This window comes from Rhinolophus sinicus, linkage group LG06 (assembly GCF_036562045.2).
Source record: "Rhinolophus sinicus isolate RSC01 linkage group LG06, ASM3656204v1, whole genome shotgun sequence".
NCBI classification, from domain to species: Eukaryota; Metazoa; Chordata; class Mammalia; order Chiroptera; family Rhinolophidae; genus Rhinolophus; species Rhinolophus sinicus.
In genome coordinates, this window is record NC_133756.1 from 95,744,732 (window position 1) to 95,772,646 (window position 27,915).

Here is a 27,915-nt window from a genome sequence, read left to right on the forward strand (position 1 = left end):
AGTCTCAGCTACAGGGTAACCAACAGCATACCTGTTTGTTTTGTAGAGCTCGCTGGAAAAGTCGAAGAAATGAAGCCAAACTAAAACGGTACATGTTATTAATTTTGGACAAGTCAGAGATAATGAAGTACATCTTGCTGGCACTCTCAGCCAGAGGAAGATAGGCATCCCGCTCCTGTGGATCAGAGGTTGGGGAGAAAACACCTCAGTACTAGTGCTTTACTGCCACCTACAGACCACTATGCACATAGCTAGCCACAGCCTTATATTCCTACATATATCCAACTAATGAAGATGACAAATCATAGAATTTTATAACTAAAAGGAATAGAATGATCTAGTTTTTATTTTTATGAAACTGAGGGAAATATATTTTAAATAGTTCTCTACAACTCAGATTACAAAGCTAGAAGAGGCTCATGGGTTGATCTTAATGAGGACTGAGAGCACTTGTATTAGGGGAAAGAGAGTGAAACGGAATGGTAAACAGCTGTGAGCAGAATAAATGACGCATTTTTACACTTCAAAAGAGAAACAGTTTAGGTAATGCAAGAGGGCATGGCACTACTAGGCTATCCCTTCAGCAGACAAAAATTAGAACTATGAATCCAGCGTGTGGGACTGGTGTCAACAAGAACACTGAGGGAACGAAAGCAGACTGTAACAGGTGTCCACATTAAGATAATAAAGCACCTAGCACGGTTTAACATAAGCATAGAAAGACCCAATGACCACAGGGGCTTTCATTCTGACTGGAGGTATAGGATGATAAAAACGAGAGGATGATAGGATTAAATGGCCTCAAGATTCTGAATGGAAATCTGAGTAGATTCTCTAAGTCATTCTGATAAAAGCACCAGGATTACAAATGTGACATTGGTAAAATTATGTTTGTGACTAGTGATGCCTGTTCAGAGAAAGAAGGCACAGGAAGTTCAAACTCCTTTTGATGTAGAATGACAGGCATGACATCTGCCAAGTTTAGAGTAGGTAACTACATTGGAATCAAGTATACGTTTGCTCTTACTCTGGTTTCAACAGAGCTCTTTCCGAAGTGAAGAAAGTAATAATATGAAATTGTGAAATTTGAGTGAGGGCTGAAAAATACTGAAATGGAAATCTGCAAAAGTTACTGAGATGAATGGGAAAGAATTAAACAATATCAGTGAGGGCCCTGGTCAGTTTGAGACCTGCAAATTCATAGTAACATTAATCGGCTTGGTTGTCTGATTTTCTTCAAGCAAAGCTTAGTCACTAAATTATAGAGAGGAAAAGATAAATTGTACTGATAGGGGTTTGGAATTATGCAAAAAGAAATACACAAAAAAAAAAGGAAAAAGGATTTTAATCATTTGTAAGAAAATAAGTCTGATCATCATACTCACATAGTATAGGATGATTAGGGGGAAAAAGTGTTTTTAATGGGGAAAGTAGCTTATAGCTCTTGTAATTAAGGTATTTAATGTGTCTTACATTCCAAGAATGACAAAGATACTTTAGCATTCACTTTCAATTTTGGTGCAAAACTATAGCTTTAGATAATATTATGCCAGAAATCAGTAGAACCCAGCAGGGTATACCGACCTCATCCTCGTGTCCTCAACATCTCATCACCTTCTCTATAATAAGAATCAGACCAAAGGCTTTGGTGTTTTAGATAACTTTCTATTTTTGCAATCAGTTTCCCAGAAGTCCTGATTCTGCATTTTAATCATATTAACATAAAAGTTTAAGAAAAGATGATATAAGATCACAAAGAAGGAATACTTACTTGATCAAGGAAAATCTGGAGTTTGTAAGATTCCTTAAGTGACTCTTGAATAAGTGCACTGCTTGCTTTTGTCTGATTCAAAGATTCAATCAAATCCTTATTTTCCAAAATATTGCCTTGAGATGTGGCAAGTGTCTGTAGCAAAAAAATAACAAAATCATATTAACATTATTATACATATTAAAATAATCAATTAAAGGAAGCTCATAGTATCTATCATCAGCTTGATAATGTTTATGAAGACATTATCAAGAATTTCAACACTTTATAGCAGGGGTGTCCAAACTGCAGCCCGCGGGCCAACTGTGGCCCGCAATCCATTTTTAATTGGCCCACAGCAAATTCCAAAAATATATTTAGTTTACTTAAATAAACCAGGTGAGGCAATATGTACTTCATCTCGAGTGAGTGGCCCGGCTGTTTGTGCATATGGCCGTTGGTAAAAAACGTTGAAAAAAGTTTGGACACCCCTGCTTTATAGCCTATAAGTATGATATAGTAAATCATTATATGATACTATATCATCAAAGCATTGAATATGTATTAATTTTATTAATCTCATTTTAAAAACTACTTAAAGTTATAGATTAAGTCATAATTGCATGCTACCTTTTAATGCTTCTTGAAATTATGAGCATGTAACATAATTAATGAAATAATCCAGTATAAAGACAGTATTAGTTAAAAATTACTTACCTTAAACATTACTTCTTAAGATCTTATATTGCAAGATATCTACTTTTTTGTTTGAATTTTGATTCATTAAAGAAAAAAACGTAATACAAAAAATTATCCTGAATAACTAAATTTTACCTCTAAAAGAGATTCCTCAAGCTTGGCTAACTGTATTTTCTTATCTTCTTCCTGTTGTAATAGTTTTGTTTTCTGTTCCTCTAAATCAGGTTTCTCATGCTGAATAGTTAAGGCCAAAAGCTAAAAAAAAAAAAAATATATATATATATATATATATATATATATATATATATATATATATATATATTTAAGGTCAAGTTTATTCTAGCAACAGGTTCAAACAAAACAATACAAAACAAAACTTCCCGCGAACAGGCCAGTGTTTGACCAAAAGCTACAAGTATTATGATACTACCGTATGTACCTCATTTGATTCTTTCTACTTAAATATATGAGACACCTTCACAATTATTTCTTACAAAAAAGAGGCAAAACAAATAGTTAAACCCATTGAAAAAATGTTAAACATTATAGGACAAGTATAAGAAATTGTATGATTTAACATATCAACATGGAATATTTAGTTCTAAAATTACATTACATGTACAAAAACTATGGAAGCTAATATTTTTCAATGGTAAGTATTCACATAAAATAAGAGCTATCTCTCTTAAAATACTATACCATCAAAATCACAATGAAATACCACTTCCCACCCACTATATGACTACAGTTAAACAGACAGTAACAAGTGTTAACAGAATGTGGAGAAAGTGGTACACTCATACAATGTTGGTGGAAAAGAAAAATAGCACAGCCACTTTTGAAAGTTTGTTTTTCAAAATGTTAAACATAGAGTTACCATAAGACCCAAATTTCCACTAAGAAAATCATTGAATTGTACACTTTAAGTGGGTGAATTGTATGATATGTGAACTGAATCTAATAAAGCTGTTTTTTAAAATGCTATGCTAAATTCTTAATTTTGAAACTAGAGAGACTGACATTGGCATGTTATAAATTATATAATTCCAAATCTGCTCTACAAGCATCTTCACTTAGTTTTTGTTAAAGTAAAATCTAAATAGCCCGTTTCAGCAATTAATATGGAGAGTATTTAGATAGAAGGAGCAATTTCAACAATTCTGCCAAGTTTTAAATAATTTGTCCATTGTCTTGTTTATAAGAAGTTTCATCAAAAAAACAAAAGTATCATCAAATAAGTCAAAAGATATTGTTTATAAAAAATATATGTGGCAAGCCATATAATATGGTAAGAAAAATATTTTGAAAGAAAAGTTCTTAAATTACAATAAAGTAAAAATTGTAGCAAATATATGCCTATTATAAATCAAAGGAGGAAAAATCTACTACTATCAGTTGAGTAAAAAATAGGGTGATACTCAAAACGTCAACAGGTATATCTTTAAAGAGGGGGGAAAATGAGTGATAGCTTATGAAAGTAAATGTCTGGACATGAAAAATTACTTTGAAATTCATGCAGTAAATAACCATACACAGATAAAGTGAATTCAAAGATGCATATGTTCTGGTGGGGGGGGAAATTGTTAGATTGGGAATCAAAGATTCTCAACTAGCTAAATAGGTCAATTAAATGAAATTTCACATTTAAACTTCAGTTTTCACAATTAAAAAAATAAAGTAGCCGATCTTAATCTCTATATTTCTTCCATCTCCTGAATTCTACCACATATGACAGAGATAGACTAAAATTAAAGTTATACTAGAAGAAGCAGCAATGTGACATTAGCAAGAAGTGTACAAGTCTGATACAAACGACACGTGTAACAAAACCTAATGCTTTACTCTTAGGTTGCAAGTACATTTTCAAAAGATTAAATGCTAATCAGTTTAACAAAATAGCTTCCCACTCAAAATAACTAATGAGTGTGCAGAACTACAGAAGATCTCTAAGGTACATTATGATTGACTATACCTGTCCTCGTAATCCACTTCGTGTTGTAGTGAAGTTAACTTCAGTAACAATGGAAGCGGCATCAGGTGGAATAAAAGGATTGGGATTTCTCGTTGACAAAAAAAGGCGGAATTCTTCATTGTAGTCAATAATTTTGTCACCGATTTGTACCACATAACGTGGTCCTATTTTTTTAAATGACACAATTAGTTGACCTGAATATTCTGTATTTTGCTATATGACATTAAAAAATATAATCTAGCATTTCTAAATAGTTTGTATTAGAGGTTTTTCAAAAGAGTCCAAAAGATAGCAGCAGTTAGGCTACCCAAGGTACTATTAACCAGAATGTTTCATTAATTGGTACTTTTGTAAGCAATTATAAATAATATTCATTAAGATGATCCTCGGTTATTAAAGCATCAAAGGAGTATCTACTTACATTCAGTATGGTTTTAATGTTAACTATATGTTTCATATTCCAAATTTTTCTGAAATGATTGATTATAGATTTAAAAAAGTAACTCAATTATATATTATTCTCTATTTCGAAATTCATCAATTAAATAGTGTTTATTACACTAGTATTTAGGATGGAACGCTTGAAGACAGAATGAACTGGCAAAAACCTAAGATTATCAAGATATGAGTAATGGCAGAGATACTAATAATATCAAAAAGGATTTATTCAGACTGTTATATACAGGTAATTCATGACAAGAAGTTAAATTAGAAAAATAAAGTTCTGCCTTATAAAGAGTACATTCTAAAATAAAAGACAATGATATTCATTATACGACATACATAGAGAAATGAATCAACAATTATATCCCTAACTTACGATTTTAATTGGACAACAAATAATTGATTTTTAAGTACAAAATACATATTTTCAAAGGTTAAGAAAAACAATTTAAAGAATTATTGAGAACACCAGAATAGGTATTAAAAATTTACCTAAAACTCTGAGTTAATGTTAAAAGAATTCAATAAGCACTTTGTGAAAGGATATACAAATGTCAAGAAAAATCAAAATAATACTTAACTTTAATCATCATCAGAGAAATATAAATTTGAAACCCCAAAGGAATACCTCTACAATAACTAGAAATGATTCAAGAAATCTTAAGCAGAATAAATGCAAGAAAACCTCATTTCTAAGGACATCATAGTCAAATCAATGAAAATCAATGACAAACATTTTAAAGCATCCAGAGAAAAATGACACATCACTTTACAAAAGAGCAACAATAATACAAGCAGGTTATTTCTCAATGGGAATGACATAAGCTAGAAGACAATGGAATAAAAACTTTAAAGTGCTAAAGAAAATAACTGTTAACCCAGAATTCTATGTCAGACAGAAAAAAAAAAAAAATCCTTCAAAAATAAATGAAAAAGAAGTTTGCTTCCACTAGCCCTTCACTAAATGAAATACAAAAGTAAATCCATCAGACAGAAGAAAAATAATCCAGATGGAAATGCTGGGAGAATTTAAGAACACTAGAAAGGGTAAAAATGTATAAATACAATTTTAAACAATAATTATAATGTCATGTGGAGCATGACAATGCATCACAACAAAAATGCAAAGGCTGAAATCTATGTAATTTTACTAACAATTGTCACCCTAATAAATTTAAAAATTAAAAAAATGCAAAGGCAGGCAGAGTAGAGTTAAAATATAGTACTGGAGAACTGGCAAAGTATTGATTTGTATTAAAATAACAAGTCAAAGATGTATATTGTCATATGTAGAGTAACCATTAAAAAATCATAAAAAACTGATCAAAAAAATCAGGTTACTTAAAAACTATATTAGTTATTGCATGAATTGATTAACTATGTTAAATTATATTATTAATATTAAGACTGCATGGCGAATGAAAATGCAAAACCAAATGATATTACCGCTTTGAGAGAGGTGCTTTACAAACAAGACCAACAGAAAATGGAAAGTAAAAGAATGGAAAAGAATTACCATGCAAACTATAGCCACCACAATTTATTGTACCCATTCTAATATCAGACTTAAAAACTCGAAACATTTCTAGAGATAAAGAAGGTTATTTCATAATGATAAAATAACAGAACAGAAAGATAATCAAGTTTCCAAATATGTATGCATCTAAAAACATAGCTCCAAAATATTTAAAGCAAAAATTCACAGAACTAAAACCAAAATGGACAAATTCAAAATAATAGAGACTTTAAGATATTCTTTCAATATGTGACAGGAAAAAAAGTGAAGACATGGAAGAAAACAATGTAATTAACAAACTTGACTTAATTGACTTTAGAAAAATTAAAACAACCATGAATAAAATTTACATAATTTTTAATTGTAAATGGAACGTTTATGAAAATTAACCAATGTCAGAGCATAAGAAATGTTTCAACAGGGTTAAAAAACTGAACACTTCAGAATAAATTCTCTGACCACAATGGAAGTAAGCTAAAAATCAATAACAAAAAAGGTAACTAGGAAACCTCCGACTGCTTGGAAATTAAACACCACCCAAAAATTGCTAAGTAATTTATGAATCAAAGAAGAAATCAAAACTTGTGGTGTGAAACTAAAGAAGGACCTAGAGGGAATCTTACAGACATAAACGCATTAGGAAAAAGAAAAGAGTAAGTACCAATATTTTTAATTTCCATCTCAAGAATCTAGAAAAAGGAAGATCAAATGAAATTTAAGGCAAATAACAGAAATGAAATAACAAAGAGAAAAAAATCAGTTTAAAAATACAAACGAGTCATGGGAATGTAAACTACAACTTAGGTAATATAACCAATAATATAATAACTTCGTATGGTGTTTGAAGATTGCTAGACATGTGACGATCATTTCGTAAGGTATACAGATGTTGAATCACTACGTTGTCCACCTGAAACTAATGTAATAGTGTATGTCAACTGTACTTCAATTTTTAAAAAGGATTTTATGAACATACTGTTTTAAGCATAAGCAATTATCTTTTTCATGATTGTTAATGAAAATATTCTATAAAAATTACAATGAAATATACTTGTATGTATAAAAATACAATAGAGAAAATCAACAGAAGTTGGTATTTTTTAAAAACTAGTAAAACTGATAAACCCTTATCAAGACTGATCAAAGAAGAAAAATCAATTATCAAGAAAAAGGAGACAGTATTACAAAACTGAAATTAAAAAGTTATGAGACTTATATAAAAAAATACACCAATTCATATTGACAATTTGGATGAATGGACAAATACCTAAAAACAAAAAATACAGCTTAACCAATGCTGACAGATACACAAAATACAGAGTACAAACAGAAAAAAATTAAATCCAATGCTGAAAGGGCCTCAGCTCAGGTTTACTAGCATTTGCAATAAAAGATAGATAGATCATCATGGGAACTGTGCATTGTCTTAACAAGAAGGTATTGAGATGCTCGTTATAGGATTTGGACATATATTAAGTGATTTGGGGAGGGTTCAAACAAAGTGTGATTTTGCTGGGGAATGAGAGCTATCATAAAGAGCAGACAATTCTATGATTGGCATCTTAATAATTTTCATCTAGAAGGTAAGAGAAATGGAGTAAAACTAAGTTAATACTGGTTTGAAAAAGCAGAAGTCACTCAAATTAATTGGGAGAGAAAGATGTTGGGTTATTTTTGTGATATTGAAAACATTCTTGTTTTTTGTGCTCAGACATGATTATGGTCAGAGTGACCTGTCTGCTATTGGTGCTGAGAAATGCTTTATGTACAACAGGAGAACAAAATAGCCAAACTATCAGAGCCATGCCAGCGTCCAGTTGTCAGATGCTGCTCATTTACGCAAATACAAGCAAAACTTATCTATGTCATTGTCAGTCCGGAATGTGGTTATACTCATTGCAGGCAGTGGTAAATAAGGGAGCTTCTGGAGTGCTGATAAAGTTCTATACATTGATCTGGGTATTTACATATACATACACATATTTCAACAAAACGTTAAAATTGAAAAACAACTAGTTTTCTCTGGTGAGAGGACTACTCATGAGGAGGAGGGACAAAACACTACTGCCATTCTGTACTACTTGATTTTGTAACCCATGCAAGTATTATTTTGATATAACTGTTTAAAAATTCAAAATAAATGGCCTATTATCTAAAAAAGACCCTTGGATATAAGTCTTATATCCTACTCTTAGAAAATATCAGATGTAGAACTATGAAGTCCAACACACTCTTTTTACAGTCGAACTGTAAAAAGTCTTAATTTACTTTAGAGTTAACCTATGATGGAGTTAATTTTGACCAAAATTTTTCTTCAGGACACAAAATCTTTACTGTTGGTTAAAGAACTTTGAATACAGAATGATTGGGCACAAGCATAAGACTTTATCTGCTGCTCTCTTTCCAGAGGAAGTTGCAATTTACATGGCTATAATCTTTTTGTCTGAATTTGAACCAGGGTTGAACATATATATATATATATATATATATATATATATATATATACACACACACACACACACACACATATACATATGCATACACATATATATTATATATATATATATACATATACACAGTTTTTGGTCAGCATGTATAATAGATAGGAACATTTGGGCTGCTTGTATGTAAGGATATATAAACTGGATAAATTCATTGTAATGCCTTGATTTCTATAACAATCAGCTGAAGATATAGGCAGGATCATTCTATAAAGTGTACCCAAATACTACAAATATTGAAATGCATCATGCCAGAAAATGAAAAAGAAACTGAAGTCTTTTTGTACCAGGCAAGGGTACTACACAACTTTATCTGCCTTGGTTTTGGAAACCAATGTTACATGAATAGTCTACTACGACTGAAACTTAAACCAGGAAGTGGCCACCACGGCTTCCCAAGTGCCTGATATAATGACTTACAAAGTTGCTGCCACAGCTGCATAGCTGGTATGCAGACTTGGACATTGCTAATGATTATCATGTTTTCTTGTTTATATTCTTTTGGGATGAAGACCAAATTCAGTTTATCTGTTGTATGTAGTATATACCTTTACAGGTCCAAACTCTTCAGAAATATATTATCACCTGAACTAGACAAATTCAGTACATGTGAATTGCCATACAGGCAGAAACATTGCATTATATAGTTAACATTTTGGTAATTGTCTCCACTGAGGAAACTGCTCACATTGAATGGTATTGAATACTGTTCAAGCCTAACTAACTAAAGATGAATGGGACTTAAATGAAGACAAATACAAAACCCTGCCACCCAAATAACCAAATTGACATTGCCCAAGGAGACATCGCACAGTCCATTAAGGCTAAACTGTTGGCTTTACAGCCACTATATACAAAGAAAGAGAACCAACAACTGAATACCTTCTTGGCCTAGTGGAAGTATCATATTCGTACCTGTAAATTTTACTAAAGCTATTTATCTGGTCAATAAACACATGGCTAGGTCTGAATGGCAGCTCCTGCCAAGTTGCAAGAGGCAACTTTGGAAGTATAATAACTCAAGCGATTGTAAATCAATCTTTGCCTTTGATCCCTATATCCTCCAGATGAACAGAATTAGATATCTACAAATAATCTCACAGATAAGCAAATCCAATGGAATGTTACAGTCATCTGCTATCCATGGGAAACATTTCTGGCAATCTATAGCGTTGAATATTTTATACAGTGGGCTGACTTCGAGTAGCGCTTTTGGCTATAAAGCATGTCATGCTGAGACTAAGTGAAATATATCAGTACAGAGATTCATGGCTCACAACTAGTGAGCTAGCATAGAGTTTCTCAACCTCAATGCCATTGACAATTTGTGCTGAAAAATTATTTGTTGTGAGGAGATGCTCTATGCATTTTAAGATGTCACTGGAATAGACTTCCCAAGTTGTGACAACCAAAAATGTCTCTAGACGTTACCAAATATCACCTGAGGACAAAATCCCTCCTGTCAGAGAACCATTAGTCTGGCTGTGTTCAGGCCATTGGGCCACCCAGATTCAACTGGGCTACCAGAGACACACACAATTAAGTACAACAATTAATCACAACCTTAATCTTTATGTTGCACATATATATGTCCATATGAAACAACTATGCCTAAAGTAAAGCATCTAAACTAAAAAAAAAAAAAAAAAAGAATGTTCAGCTCTCATCTCTACTATAATTCCTGGATCCATATTCAAACCCAACATGGAAATGAAAGAACCATAAAGGACTGGAATATTAATGAAAAATACTTTCGACATCTATAGTTAGTAAAACTTGAACTACTGCCAACTATACCAGCCTCTATCTTAACAACATCTACATGGCTAACTGACCAGCTGTCTTCAATTATTGACTAATTGTAAACAGCCACACCTACTTCTGCATGGGTGGAGCAATTAGGCACACCCATGCAGGAGGAGGAACTGGACCTTGGTCTTCATTTTGTATAATACACATTTGAAGGAATTTTTGAACAGCATCAATTTGAGGAGGAAAAGCATATTCTGTTCCTATTATCTGTACTTGCTTTGACCTCAGTATATAGAAAGGCAGTTCATGCTGCTTAGATTAAGGGCACTGGGATGTAAATTAAATTGGACATACTCTGTTTTATCTGGCTCTAGGACAACTATCCTTTGCCCCCAAAGGAAATGTATTATGACAAAATGGCAATTCACGAGGAACGCAACACTCTGGAAAAGGACAATCTGAAGTATACACAGGCTTCCACTAATGTGACATGGATGTATGCAACCCTGGGAGGAAGGTAGAAAAAGTAAGGTAGGGGCAGACATTAAGTCTCTTTCCTAATTATAAAATAAACAAACTGATTCAAACAGCCCTGCACAACCATCTGGAATAGTGGTGGTTCATAATGTGAACAAATCATGATGTGGAATATATCTCTTTTCACCATATACCACTTCCCAGACCTTGTCAACACCCATTCTCAGATAATACCACAGATACTGCTAAAACATGACACCAATCAGGGGTTTTATATTTAATGAGCCCTCAAGTGCCAGAATATAGACTCAAGAAAGTCAACTCTAGATGGCACTAAATGTTCATTTCCAGGCCTCCTTGAAAATAGCATAGCAAAAGCTAGCTCAACCGACCTGAGTCAGCACCAGCAAAGAACAGACTGAGACCAGAGACTGAACTCTAGAAGGTTACAAAGACAAAAGCCCCACTACTAGAGTTCTTTTCACAACATATCAACCACTGCCAGGCCAAGCATACTCATTTGTGGGATAACAGGTGATCAGGGAGTAATGCACACTTTGCTATCTCTTGGCTTTGCCCCAATTTCTCCAATGTTCTATTTATCTTGTAGTGGTACCAATGTGGGTGGTGTAAGTATATGTATGTATATATGTATAAGCACATATCTATGTATGTATCTGTATACAACTTGCATGACACACTTATAGTTTAAGAACATTACTCTCTAATCGTCAAAGTCTGGGTTAGGTGTCTGAGCAGAAAAGAGGTAACTTAGCAGTCCTAAAACGGCTAATCTTAGAAAGACCTGCCTATAAGGTGGGCCCATAACCAGAATCTAAGAACTTGGATTTTGAGAGGGTTCTCACCAATTTCCAGATCACATAAGAGTGAGTGGCTCACTGTGCTTAAACTGTTTGTACAAACAATGTGGTATATGCTGACCACCTACTTTCCTTTGAAGAGTCTGGAATTTTGGTACATACCAAGAAGAATGTGCTTATAAAATCAGCCCCAATAAAAACTCTTGGCACTGAATGTCTAATAAGCTTCTTTGGTAGACAACATATCACATGTGTTGTCACAAGTCCGTCGCGGGGGAATTAAGCAAATTCTGTGACTCCAGTGGAAGAAGACTCTTGGAAGCCTGCATCTGGTTTCATGGCTCCTGACTTCACCCTATGCGCCTTTTCTCTTTGCTAACTTTGCTTTGTATCCTTTCCCTGCCATAAATCTTAGCCATGAATGTGACTATGCTGGGTCCTGTGAGTCTTCCTAATAAAATACTGCATCCAGGAGCAGCCTTGGAGACCCCAACACAGTGTCTCTTCATATAAAGGCACTTTAAAATTTTGTTTACTTGCTATTACTATTGGGACATTATCATTAGCCTCCCAAAAAAGTTTGTTTCCTCAGATTCAGTGGCAAGACAAAAAAAATCAGTTAGTTACGAAGTTAATTACTTTGGAAATTTTAAAAGTAGTTACTCTCTGGAAACTGTCAAATATTTACCTTGAGCAACCAGATCTCGTCTCAGTAATGGATAAAGAACAGGTTCTACACCATCCATCTCTTGTATAATAAGCGTTTTCCCAAAACGTACTGCCAACTCAAGAGCTGTGATAAAATTACTATCCTAAGAGAAAAAAGAATACATATTAATTCCTTTATTTCCTTAATATTTACAAAGGCCCTTACAGATAATGAATGAAAATATCAACAGGAATAATACGAATATTTTAAAATATGCATGCTAGCCATTCAAATTAGTTACAATTGCTTTTCTAGTTATAAGTACTTGGTGATGAATCATTTTAGTTGGATAAATTATCAAATAATTTTCATAAAAAAATAGACATTTAAGAAAAATAGGAAATTTTACATTAGCAATAAAAAAAGCCTTTTTCAATCTTCTACTATAATTTCAAATTGATTTAGAAACAAATTTCCTAATTCTATATGCAATGACTCACCCACCTATTAATTAAGAACTACTTTGGTTTGTTATGTTCAAAGTCAAACACGGAATGGAAGAAGAAAGGCAAGATGATAAATTCTAATAAACTTTTCTTAGTGTAGTAGGCCTAATCATGGTGAAAAGAACCTTTACACAAAATCTATAACCATGCAAAATTTTTTGGTTTTCTGTCTAAAGAAAGAATAGTTTCAAATGTCATTCCAGGCCTCCAACTATGGTTAAAATAAATTAAATATTTGAGGTAATAATTATTAAATCTCCTATAAGTGACATTATAATGTGACTATATATATATATTGTATATATACATATATAATATAGTCATATATATTATATATTATATTATATATATTATATTATACATATAATATGACTATATAATGTGACATTGTAAGTGGCTATAATGACACTATGAGTGACATTCAAGTGTTGTGTACATTATCCAATTTACAATTATTAATAATACACACAAATGAGGGAAATATCCCCATTTTATAAGTGAAGTATGTTTTCAAGATGTAATTTTTCAATTATCCAAGAATATCTACAAATTTTAATCATACACTAGGCTTATGTCAAAAAAAAAAAATACCTGGCCAAAATAATTTCCTTGGCAAGATAAATATGACAGTGCAAAGTCACAACTCAAAAGGTTATGATTACATTTCCCTGACAATATGTTAAATCTTGGACACATCAAAGATTCTCATGGTGAGTTACAGGAACAGGAAATTATAAGAGGCACAGAGAGAAACTACAAGTATGCTAATAGTCCAGGAGGCTTTCTCCAAGCTAAGTTAGTAACTTTTAACTTTCCTATAAGATCTTATACTTGTGTTTTTAATCATAATTTAGGGTAAATGCTTATGAATTGTCTCTCTGACCTATTAGACTGTCATCTCCATGAGGGCAGGCACTGTACTCACAATTAAACTCCCAGGGCTTAGATCAACACCCTGCACATAAAAGGAAACAAATATATATTCTAATCTTGTCTTTACAAATTAGAATACTGAAGCTAAGAGAAGTGTATTTCTTTCCCAGGGTCCCGTACCAGGTAAGTTATATCTATTTGACTATGTTCTCTGATTACAGACCCAGAGTTCTTTTCACCATAAGATGCCATTACTAGTCTGTATCTAAATTATAATACATACCTGCTGGTTAATAACTTCCAAACGCGAGTCTTTCAAATGTGTCTTTAACCATTCTGTAGCTTGGGAAGAAGGGTCTATAAGAAACGGGCACACTCGACTCTAGTTCAGAAAAAAGATTATAAGCTTTCATTAGATGGAAATAATTTCCTAAAAATTATGAATCAATTACTGAGTGAGTTTTTCTCTCATGCTTTGGAGAATATAAATATTCAACCATGAGGAGGAATTAAAGGTACAGTTTTCAGCCACGTTAAAAAATTTTAGTGTGATCAGTAATTAATATGAGCTAATTCAATTTAACCACAGTAAGTACAGTCCTATTTATCACACAGTAACACAGACAATGTATATTAACAGTATAGTAAGCAAGAGCTCTGGACAACCAAGTTATTGCCTAACTTTATATATATTTTTGGTTGAATAAACCATAAAGGCCTTAAAAGACAAGTATGACCCAATCACAAAAGTATTGCTGAAATAACAATCAATATAATTGCTTATATTTAAGACACTAATTCTTATAAAGCAGTATATAATTAATATTACCAAAGAAGTGCCCTAGAAGAGAAAATTATATAGGTTATATTTTAAGATTTAATGAACTAAATACCTTATACTAATTAAACTCTGAAACAAATAGAAAATTAGAAACCAGTGAAAATGCCCTACATACACAATGCCACATAGCATGTGAAAAGAAGCCAATTTATATACATACATATATATACATACATATGATAAATATAAATATATGTAAATATATAAATATATAGTGTGCTATACAGATAACACAATACATGAAAGTCAAAGAGAAAGGAAGACTTAGAACTGAGGTTCTAATAAGAACATGATGTTACTTCAGTGATATACCAAGGAGAATAAGGGAGACCATCTACCCCAAGGGCAAAGAGCATTTTATCAGTAACATTGTTTAAAATTGCCAGCACATGGTGACAATAAAGAGCTGACTAAATTTGAAACAGCTCTATTATTGTTTCCAAATTCGCTACAGACAATGCACCCCCTTTTTGCTTGCACCCAAATGGACTACTACTGCCACCCCTCCCCCAGTGTCAAACTACTATATGGTCTTCACCCAGCATCTATTTCTGGAGGTTTTACTTACTGTTTCATCATTAAATCTGCTATTCCCTGAAAAATGAGATGACTAGGGTCATGCGGGCTGTCATGCGGGGTCTCTAGTCCTGCTACCCACATAAGAACGCAGGATATGGTGAGGCCAAAAGGAACACCTACGGATCCATAGGTAGGGGAGTCATACCACTATATTCTCGCTGGCGGCTGGGTTGGAGCTACAGGAAGCAGGAGCCACACTATCCACAACCTGCGTCCAGTTCTCTCTGCCATCCAACCTCACTTGCTAGCTGCAATCCGCCATGCTAACTGCAATCGGCTCTTGCTAGCTCAGCCCCCATCTTCTTGCTAGCCCCCATTTTCTGCTAGCGTAGCCACGGCAGTTATATTAGTAGCCAATGGCTCACTGGTTACAGCTGACGGCCAACTAGCCACAGCTGATGGCCATCCAGTCACAGTTGATGGCCATTTACTACCTGAGCCAGCACCTTTCCACATGAGGCCAAGAGCCTGGAAACTGCACTCCAGACTCTGTGCCCACAGTTAGTAAATATGCTTTTAAGTGTTATCAATATACTACATTGGGGTTTTGGATCTTATTTTATGTGACTATTCAATAGCAAACATTTCACAAGTCTACTAGATTTTCCCTAGCCATGAAAATAATTATTTTAAATGTTTAATAAAGTTCTTACCCATGATTTCATACCAATGATCTGATGCAGTTAAAAAAAAAAAAAGACGATAAAGATTAAGAAAATCATGGTATTAGCTTAAGAAAATATGCTTAAGAATTTCACATTACTTAAAAGTTTGCATTCATTTATTTATATCTCTCCAAAGAGATATAGACAAAAATCTCTTAAGGTATAGTTTAGGTTTTATTTCATGATTAAATGTAGTAAAATGTTACATACAACAAATTATACTAGATCCAAATTATCAAGCTTTTATTCATTCATGTGTTCATTCATCTACTTACTATATGTTGTATAACTACTACAGTAAGACAATTTGAGTGATACAGAAATTAACAAGATATATTCCCTTACCCTTTAGGGAGTTCACATACAATAAAAAAGCAAAACATAAAAATTTTATAATCAAAGAGGACACAATATAGGATCAGAGCTGGAGTTAGGGGAATCTGCTAGGAAGCAATTCAAGTCAAATGAAGATAAATTGGACTTTGGGAGAGGTGAAAAAGCATTTCAGGCAAAGGCAATAGCATGATTCAAACATATGAATAAAATTATAATAACTATGTACCTGTCAATCATCACTTTAAATGTAAATGGATTAAATTCTCCAATCAAAAGACAAAGGAAGGCTGAATGGATAAGAAAATATGACCCGTACATATGTTGTCTACAGGAGACTCACCTCAGATTGAAAGACACACATAGAATGAAAGTCGAGAGAGATGGAAAAAGATATTTCACACAAACAGAAATGAAAATAAAAGCTGGGTTAACAATACTTACATCAGACAAAACTGACTTTAAAATGAAACAAAGAAGGACACTACATAATGACAAAGCGATTAATCTAACAAGAGGACATAACCCTAGTAAAAATCTATGCAACCAACATAGGAGCACCTAAATATATCATATAAAACAAATATTGACCACCATAAAGGGAAAGATCAACAGTAACACAATCATAGGAGGGGACATTAACACATATTGACACCAATGAACACATCTTCCAGAAAGAAAATCAAGGAAACAGCAGACTTAAATGACACTGTTCAGCAGATCAATTTAACTGACCTTTTTAAAACATTTCACCCCAAAGCAGCAGAATATACATTTTTTTCAAGTGCACATGAAACATTTTCCAAGATATACCACTTATGCCACAAAACAATAAATTTAAGAAGATTGAAATTATATCAAACATCTTTGGTGACCACAATAGTATGAACCTAGAAATCAATTACCAAAAAAAAACCAACTGAAAAACACATACATACAAGGAGGCTAAATAACATGCTACTAAACAATGAATGGGTTAACAATGAAATCAAGGAAGAAATCCAAGATACCTTGAGACAAATGTAAATGAAAACACAACGAACCAAAATATACAGGACACAGTGAAAGCAATCCTCAGGGAGAAATTCATAGCAATGCAGACCTACTTTAAGAAAAAGGAAAAAAAAATATCTCAAATGAACAATCTAACTTCACATCTAAGGAACTAGGAAAAAGAAAAAAAAAAAAAAAAGACAGCAAACAAAGCCCAAAGGGAGTAGCAAGAAGGAAATAATAAAGATTGGAGTGGAAATAAACAAAATAGAGGCTAAAAAACAATACAAAAGATCAATGAAACCAAGAGCTGGATTCTTAAAAAGATAAACAAAATTGACAAATCTTTAACAGGCTCATCAACAAAAAGAGAGGACCCAAATAAATAAAATCAGGAATGAAAGAGGAAAAGTGACAATGGACACAAAATTAAGAAAATACTACGAGAGACTATATGCTGACAAACAGGATAATCTGGAAGAAATGATAAATTTCTAGAACCACACAATCTTCCAAGGCTGAATCGAAAAGAAACAGAAAATCTGAGCCAACCAATTACTACTAATAAAATCAAACCAGTAATCTACAGGCTCCCACAAACAAAAGTCTTGCACCAGATGGCTTCACAGGTGAATTTTACCAAATATTCAAAAAAGAATTAACATCTGTTCTTCTCAAACTATTCCAAAAAATTCAAGAAGAGGGGAGGCTCCCAACTCATTCTACGAGACCACCATCACACTAATTCTGAAACCAGACAAAGACATTACAAAAAAAGAAAATTACAGGCCAATATCCCTGATGAACACAGATGCAAAAATCCTCAACAAAATATTAGCAAAACGAATTCAGCAACGATATATTAAAAAGATCATACACCACGATCAAAAGGAACTTATTCCTGGTATAGAATGTTGTTTCAGTATCTGCAAATCAATCAACATGATACACCACATAAACAAAATGAAAAATAAAAATAATATGATCACATTGATAGATGCAGAAAAAGCATTTGACAAAATCCAGCATCCATTATGATAAAAACTCTTCGTAAAGTAGGAATAGAAGAAACACATCTCAACATAATGAAGGCCATATATAACAAACCCTCGGCTAATATCATACTCAATGGTGAAAATCTGAAACAAGACAAGGACACTATCTCTCACCACTGCTATTCAACACAGTACTGGAAGACCTAGCCAGAGCAATCAGAAAAGAGAAAGAAGTAAAAGGAATCCAAATTGGAAACAAAGAAGTACAACTGTAATTATCTGCAGATGCAATGCTAACGTATACAGATAACCCCAAAGATTCTACAAAAAACTATTAGAACTGATAAATTTAGTAAAGCAGCAGGATACAATGTAGCAGGTTGAATTTTCATATACCGATAATGAACTATAAGAATGAAAAATTAAGAAAACAATCCCATTTACAATTGCATCAAGAAAAATAAAATACCTTGGAATAAATTTAATCAAGTAAATAAAAGACCTGTACTCAAAAAATTGTAAGACATTGAAGAGAGAAATTAAAAAAGATACAAATAAATGGAAGCATATACCATGCTCACGGATAGGAAGAATTAATATAGTTAAAACGGGTGTACTACCCAAAGCAATCTATAGATTCAACACAATCCCTATCAAAATCCTAATGACATTTTTCACAGAACTAGAACAAATAATCCTAAAATTTATATGGAACCCTAAAAGACCCTGAACAGCCATGGCAATTTTGATAAAGAAGAATAAAGCTGAAGGTATCATGCTACCTGATAGCAAACTATACTACAAGGCCATAGTAATCAAAACAGCATGGTTATTAGCATAAAAACAGCCACACAGAACAATGGACCATAATAGAGAACCCAGAAATAAATCCGTGCCTATATGGTCGTTTAATTTATGTAAAAGGAAGCAAAAACACATATTGGAGTAAAGACAGTCTATTCAATAAATGGCGCTGGGAAACTGAATAGATACATGCAAAAAAAAGAAAAGAAAAGAATTAAACCACCTTCTTACTCCATAGACAAGGATAAATTCAAAATGGATTAAGACTTTAAATGTAAGACCCAAAACCACAAAACTCCTTGAAGAAAACACAGGCAGTAAACTCTCAGACATTACCCTTAGTAATATTTTCACTGATATATCTCTTTGGGCAAGGGAAACAAAGAAAAAAATAAACAAATGGAACTAAATCAAACTAAATCAAACTTCCTTGCACAGCAAAGGAAACCATCAACAAAACAAAAATACATCCTACTAAATGGGAGAAGATATTCACCAATGATACATCTGATAAAGGGTTAATATCCAAAATATATAAAAAGCTCATACAATTCAATACCAAAAAAACAAACAATCCAATTAACAAATGGGCAGAGGACCTGAATAGACATTTCTCCAAAATGAACATACAGATGGCCCATGGACATATGAAGATGTGCAGTGTCACTCATCATCAGAGAAATTCAAATAAAAACCGTAATGAGATATCATCTTACACCTGTCAGAATGACCATCATCAATTAATCAACCAACAACAAGTGCTGGTGAGGATATGAAGGAAAAGGAATCCTTGTGCACTGTTGGTGGTATTGCAAATTGGCACAGCCACTATGGAAAACAGTATGGAGTTTCCTCAAATTAAAAATAGAACTACCTTATGACCCAGCAATTCCACTCCTGGGTATTTATCAAAAGAAATCCAAAATACTAATTCGAAAAGATATATGCACCACTATGTTCACTGCAGCACTATTTACAATATCGATGCTCTGCCATAAAAAGCATGAAATGGAATATTATTCTGCCATAAAAAAGAATGAAATCTTCCCATTTGTGACAACATGGATGGTCCTAGAGGGTATTATGCTAAGTGAAGTAAGTCAGACTGAGAAAGACAAATAACATATGATCTTACTGATATGTGGAATCTAAAGAATAAAATAAACAAAACAGATAGAATATAAATATATATGTGATTATTATTGTTATTTATTTGGGGTTTATTGGAAACAGAACAATTCCCTATGTGATTTATCTCTATAATTACATATTCTTTAGACTAATATTAAATTAGTTTGCATTTCCTCAGCACACACTGAATGGCAGGAAGGAAAAATAATCTCAGAAATTCTAAGTGGTTTAAAGAAAACTAATTTGACACCAAGCGGTCTGTATACAATAAAAATCAAATACTCAATACATGTCTTCACAAGAAAAATGTATAATACTTTAATCTTATTATTAAAATTAATTTCAAGAACAATTTTTCCTATATTTATCATGAAACATAATTCAGAATACAAAAGTATTTTCATCCGTAAAATTATCATCAATAAAAAATAAAAATTATTGCGATAAACATAGTTTTTCTAAAGGCTCACATCCCTGATTTTTTATGGAATAAAAAAAGAATACTTAAATTGTGTGTTTTTAAAATCTGCAAATGATTGCTTTCTTAGATTACTGAAAAAGGAAGAAGAGGTTATTACAAAACCTTGGAGAAGGAATAACCAATATGATAAAAAGCCCATAGTTTGCAGTAATACAAGTTCTGACAATTAAGTTCGCTAACTTGTTGCAACGATGTTGCTAACCTTTTTTGATATCAGGAGGATCATCATTCCTTATGAATTTGTACCAACTGGATAGTTAACTAAGTTTACTATTTGGAAGTCCTGAAAAGGCTGCATGAAAAAAGTTAGATGACCTGAACTTTTCGTCAACAATTCATGATTCTTGCATCATGACAATGCACCCGCTCACATGGCACTGTCTGTGAGGGAGTTTTTAGCCAGTAAACAAATAACTGTATTGGCACACCCTCCCTACTCGCTGATCTGGCCCCTAGTGACTTCTTTCTTTACCTGAAAATAAAGGAAATATTGAAAGGAAGACATTTTGATGACATTCAGGACATCAAGGATAATACGATGACAGCTCTGGTGGCCATTCCAGAAAAAGAGTTCCAAAATTGCTTTGAAGAGGGAACTAGGCACTGGTGTCAGTGCATAGCTTCCTAAGGGGAGTACTTCGAAGGTGACCATAGTGATATTCAGCAAGGAGGTATGTAGCACTTTTTCTAGGATGAGTTCGCAAACTTGTCAGAACTGCATAATTAATTTATTTACATACACATTTAGAGTTCCAGATTTATAATTCTAGTGTAAAAAATAATAACGAAAAATGTTTAAAAGAACAAGGCAAATCAAATTAAAGAAGGCAAAATTGTTTAATCTGTGGTCAACTTATCATTCTGACTTACAACATCAAACTGATCACATCTTCACTTTGTATAACTTGTTTTAAAAAAACAAATATTTAAAAATATAAAATCATATGTGCTAAATGAATGAACTACACAACCAAGTGAAGCAGCTATTCCTAAAATTTTTCTATTATCATTAAGGAGTTCAATTTAGAATATTTTGTCACCAAAATAATGCCACTTCGTTTATACTTTTATAGTAAGGTACAAAATAAATTATACTGAAAATTATAGATTCACCAAATGAATCATAAAGGGATTTTCATTAGGAAAATATTCACGTTTTTGTAATAACTGTGAAAGTCTAAGAATTTGAAGAAGGTACTTCTTGGAGGAAGTTTCAAGAGAAATACTTCTAATGCAAAACCAAAAACTCATTAATTACCTGTAAGATAACAATAGCATTTTCTATGGAAAGGTCATCTGATGGTAGGCCTTCACTTTTCCAAATTAACTGCTCACTTTCAGTACAAAGAAATCTCCTCAAATCAAATTCTGAAAAGGTAAAGATATCAATAACACTTCACTATAACAATCGTGTACTTGACACAGGAAATGGAATAAAACTATTTAAAAATATTCAAACAAAAATCCTGTGCCCATTCTTAATATTCAATCCATTCTTCCCCATTTAGCACCAGAAGAGGAAAATCAGCTCAAACAGTAAAAAAAATGCAAAATAAATGGGTTTCAGTTAATTTATATTTCATCTATTAAATGGATTTCACAACTATAATAATTTGTGAAAACCACAAAATTCACAAGGCATTTTGGAGTTCCTGCATCTCATCTTAAGATATGAAATTACTATAAAAATTAAAGAAATGAAATGTTTAACTGCATTCATGCAGTATCAAAAAATAATTCGGTGGTTGGTCTGAGTTTCATGAGTGATTTTAAGAATAGAAGAATCATTATGACAAAACAATTCTCAGAACATTTGCAGAATTTGGCAAATCTAAAGTAGCTATAGTACCTTTTAACTTAAAGAAAATTTTTCATATTTTAAAAAGTAAAATGTCAAAAAACAGAAGATGCATTTTTAACATACTGACATTTCAAATTAATGAATAACTATATACAAACTTTCAAGACAAGCTGACTTGGTCCATTCTTCCACACAGGTTTTTCTCAGACCTTCAGGAGCAGCAGAAAGATATGTAATAAATGCAGCAGCTAATTGAGCTCTTTTCGGAAGAGTAGCTAATTCCTCTGTTATCTCTGCAACCTGGAAAAAAGAAAGAGACTGATGTATGGATATGTTTTAATATGAAAAAAATAACAATAACACCTTCATAATTTACAGTTTTGACTGTGGAAAATAATCATTTATGAGTTTAAAGTAATATATGGTCATTCTGACTTGAATACAATTGTCAAAATGTAGAAATAACAACACCTTTCACCACGTTGGTATTAAACAAATGTATAAAATCCTAATATATTGTAAACATGAACATATTTTGTCATTGAAAGTTCCAAATGATTTTAATAAAAGCAGAATTTTTATCCCAATCACAGTTAAATACATATTGTGAATTAGCACCATTTTGTAAAATACAATTAAAATAGAGAGTATGAGCAAAGGCACAAAACAAATATAAAGCATGGAGACTCATTAGTTAAAGCATAGTGTGGCTAACACATAAGTTTGAGCAGAAAGAGAAGCAATATCGAAGTAATAAAGAGAGGTAGACTGGAGGGAGACAGATGGTGAAAGGTGTCCCATGCCATTCAAAGGAGCATCTACTTTATCCTGTGGTGATAATGAGCCATTGAAAGTGTTTACACAGGGCCAGTGATGTTCTAAGACTGGGTTTTAGAAAGACAATTAAGCTGACAAATGAAGAATGAACCAATTAAAGGCTGAGATAGGAGGGAAACAAACGAAGAGAACTCAAGAGAAAACAGAAAAGGATTGACATTAAAGATAGAAGACAAATATGAGAAATTATTTGCAAATGGATATGACAAGTAAACACAGAAGAGTCTAAGACAACCACATTTCTTTGGTTTTGATGCCTAAAAGAAAGATGCCTTATGAGAGAGAAGAAATAAACGACATGTGGGATAAGAAAAAACAATAAGTTAATTTAGACATGCTATGTTTGAGTTCCCAAGATAATTAAATGCAAATATTTAAAGTGTAGTTGGAAATATGAATTTAAAACTTAGCAGTCTAGAAATATAGCACTAGTCAGCATCATAGTATAGCTAATATTCTTAAGACTGGATAACCCCAGAATAGTTGCACAGAAGGGCGCTGAGGAAGGGATACTGAAGGCAGTCAAATACTATTGGATGAGCAGATAAGAAAAATCCAGTGAGGGGAGGAATCTAACTGGTTAAAGAAAAACAACCAAAAAACAAGAGACAACACCTTAACAGAGGCAAAATCAAAGTATTTCAAAAAGAAGTAAATGGCTAACAGTGTCAAATCTTAAATTACTGTCCTGGTAAAGGTAAGTTAAAAAAAAAATCTCTGAAGAGCTCTCAATTTTCCATCAACTTAATTGCGTCCCTGTCTTTCCCCACAACAACCCAGATAACTAAAAGAATATGTCGCTTTGTCTAAAATCCATTCACATAAAGATACTTTGCTTAAAGATTAATTTACATAACAGTCATTAATATCTACATCACTTATTTTTAAGCCAGCTGAAAGTTATACAGTTTCTCTCCTTTATATAGTTTTAAACAAATACGTTACATTATAGGTTTCCTATATTTTAAAGGAAGCCCCTTTATGACCTCACTCTCTCAAACAAACCTGTGCATTCCATCTCTTGTGTTCTCTATCAAGCTGATTAATTAAGACTTCTGCAGCTTTAATTGTTTCTTGTGCTTTGCTTACTTCAGCTTCAAGTTTGGCAGCTTCTGAAGTCCTGCTCTGAAATCTATGAAAACATTAAAATTTAATTAAAGGCAAAGAGATTTAAGAGAGATTTGATTAAATTATCCTTAGGTAGTAAAGTGAACATTTATACAAAAATTTAATAATAACCCTGATAATATTTGTGTCAAAATATCATTAACAAGACAGACACACATGCCAACACATATACAGAGAGCTATATATATATACATCTACCGAGACAGACAGACAGATAGATAGATAGGTAGATAGATAGATAGATAGATAGATAGATAGATAGATAGATAGATAGATGATAGACAGACAGATAGACAGACAGATAGATGTATATATACCCTGCTTCCCTGAAAATAAGACCTAGTTGGACCATCAGCTCTAATGCGTCTTTTGGAGCAAAAATTAATATAAGACCCAGTCTTATATTATATTGTATTATATTATAAAGACTGGGTCTTATAGTAAAATAAGTCCAGGTCTTATATTAATTTTTGCTCCAAAAGACGCATTAGAGCTGATGGTCCGATTAGGTCTTATTTTCAGGGAAACAAGGTATATATCAATCTATCTATATATACAGATAATTAAAGTGTAGCATTCTCACAGGGCCATAATCCCCTGTACAAATTTCTCTATGTGACAGTGATCCACTCTATATTTTCAGTTTTATTTCATTCTATTCCAGTCCAACAAAACTATACATAAAAATCTGAATAATTTTATATTCTCAGAAAATGCTCTATCCTTTATCTGCTGTGCCCTCCTTCAGGATGTTCCATTTACCTAGGATACTTTTCATCCCTTCCTTATCCCTGCCTCACTCTAATTCGCTCACACATGTACATATCAATTATATAAAATTTTTAAATTCATCTCAAATATCTAGTCTAGTGTGTGTGTGTATATATGTGTGTGTATATATATATATATATATATATATATATATATATATATATATTCTCCCTATATGTCCATTCATCAAAGTTCATAACTCTTTTTAAGTTATTTTTCTTAAAAAATATTTGTAGGCATTTATCATTTTACTAAATATAATAGTAATATTCCACATGATTGCTTAGTCCTTCAACATACATGGAAGTGCCTAAAAAATAACCAGGATATGGAAACAAATCAAACAGATTATTGCACAGTTCTCATCAAAAATCCATAGAGGATCTAAAAGTCATATATGGGTATTTCTGATATTAAGTTCCATGAACCTTATAGAACGCTTGTATTGCCTCTTTAAGTGCCCTATTCTTTCTTTCCTTAGACATAAGACTCTAGAACTCAGAGATCCGATACAGTAAGTCACTAGCCACATGTGGCTACTTAAATTTAAATTAATGAAAATTAAATAAATTTTGAAATTCAATTCCTCAGTCATACTACTCACATTCCAAGTTCTCAATAGCTACATATCGCTAGTGGACACCATTTTGGATAGCAAAGATTATAGAACATTTCCATCATCTCATAAGTCCACTGGATACACTGTTCTAGATCTAGAAACACTGACTTCACCTTTATTCACTTCAAAAATTTTATACTACACCTTGTACGTGGTTTTGTGATAAACATTTGCTGAATTGAATTTGCTTGTATATTTCTGTACAACTTGTATTAAAAATGGCGAACATCTTAATTTTCTCAAATTAGAATTTAAAAATTGATACATGTTTACTTTTTAACTCACTTATTCTTTATGAATATACAAGAAAATAAGATCGTCACTCATAATCTAAATTCAATTAAATCTTAATTAAGGATCATAACAAATAACCACATATTAACCAGAATTAATTCATTCTTGATAATGATTAAAATGGAAAATGCCATTCTGTTCTACTTAAAATTAAAAGATAATTCTAAAGGTTTTCATAATAATCCTTCTAAAATATTGCAGTATTATGTAGTGATTAAGAACAGGAATTTTATGTAGTTAGACAAATCTAGAATATCATGCTAGCTTAGTAATTTACTAGCTGCTTAACTGAGGCAAAAATAACTTTTCTAATCTTCAGCTTCCTCATATGCAAAATGGAGGAATATCCACCTTTCAGTATTTTTTTAAGTACTAAAAAAGATAAAAATGTAAAGTGCCTAGTACAACACTTCACAAATGTGCAAATGATTTGTAAATGGAATCAAAATTTGCTACCATATGCTAACAACTCAGTAAATATTGACAATTAGATGAATATTATGTAATAATTTTGAACATATGACACTAAAAAGAATACAATATTTTTCTTATACTTCTCTAATTATACCTGGAAAAAAATGATGTGATTTCTTTCCTATGTTTATAACAAAAGATATTCAAGGATATTGAAAACACTAAATGTAAGTTTGAGGTTTTCGTTTTGGTTCTGTAAGAGTTTTTCTCTATAAGTAAACATGTATAAATAGAGAAGATTATTTCCTGACGATATGTAGAGGAACAATATGCAGTTTTTAGTTTGATGAATTTCTTTCTGGGTACAATAGTTTGTATTTCTTAAAAAAAAGGAAATGTAACACACCACTTGAAAAAATATGTTTAGAGAAGTTTTAGTTTCACAAAATTGAAAGCAAATGATAACTTATACTGTATTTAATAGCATACAGTAGGCCCCCCCTACTTTTGCGTTCAGTCAACAAGGTCCAAAAATATTAAATGGAATATTCCAGACATAAAAAATTCATAAGTTTTAAAGAGCGAGTCATTCTGAGTACTGTAATGATCTCTTATGTCATTCCACTCATGCCCCAATAGTGAATCATCCCTTTGTCCAATGTATCCATGCAGTGTGCGTTACCCCTCAACTGGGTTATCAAATCGACTGCCAAACTATCACAGTGCCTCTGTTCAAGTAAAACTTATTTTACTTAATAGTGGCCCCAAGGCACAAGAGTATTGATGCTAGCACTTCAGATATGCCAAAGAAAAGACACATAATGCTTTATTTAAGTATAAAGGTGAAAGTTCTCAACTTAAAAATAAAAAAAATAGTATGCTGAAGTTGCTAGATCTACCAAGAATTAATCCTCTATCCATGAAATTGAAGAAAAGGAAAAAGAAATTCATGCTAGTTTTTGCTGTTGCACCACAAGCCACAAAAGTCATGGCCACAGTGCATAAGTGCTTAGTTAATAAGGAAAAGGCATTAAATTTGTGGGTAGAAGACATGAACAGAAAATGTGTCCCAATTTATAACTTGTTATACCAGAAAACAACGAGTATATGCGAAGACTTCAACAAGGGATCCCCTGAAACCAGTGACCACATTTACATAACTTTTATTACAGTATATTGTTACAATTGTTCCATTTTCTTATCAGTTATTGTGAATATCTTTTTGCACCTAATTCATAAATTAACTTTCACATAGATATGTACATAAAA

General features: G+C 32.4%; 1 protein-coding gene across 4 annotated transcripts in view; it reads right to left on the reverse strand.

Annotated features, from left to right (window-relative positions):
* Positions 1-27,915, reverse strand: part of DYNC2H1 (dynein cytoplasmic 2 heavy chain 1) — a 293,546-nt gene that overhangs the window by 152,998 nt on the left and 112,633 nt on the right. For 3 of the 4 annotated variants that reach the window (XM_074335553.1, XM_074335552.1, XM_019717179.2), the window contains exons 61-70: positions 24,426-24,552; positions 22,742-22,883; positions 22,041-22,150; positions 16,034-16,054; positions 14,244-14,342; positions 12,621-12,744; positions 4,422-4,585; positions 2,585-2,704; positions 1,772-1,906; positions 32-175 (exon numbers count right to left, since the gene is read on the reverse strand). In XM_074335553.1, the coding sequence (XP_074191654.1) occupies positions 32-175; positions 1,772-1,906; positions 2,585-2,704; positions 4,422-4,585; positions 12,621-12,744; positions 14,244-14,342; positions 16,034-16,054; positions 22,041-22,150; positions 22,742-22,883; positions 24,426-24,552 (1,186 nt within the window). The remainder of the gene's footprint in view (positions 1-31; positions 176-1,771; positions 1,907-2,584; positions 2,705-4,421; positions 4,586-12,620; positions 12,745-14,243; positions 14,343-16,033; positions 16,055-22,040; positions 22,151-22,741; positions 22,884-24,425; positions 24,553-27,915) is intronic. The other variant, XM_019717180.2, reaches the window with a different exon arrangement.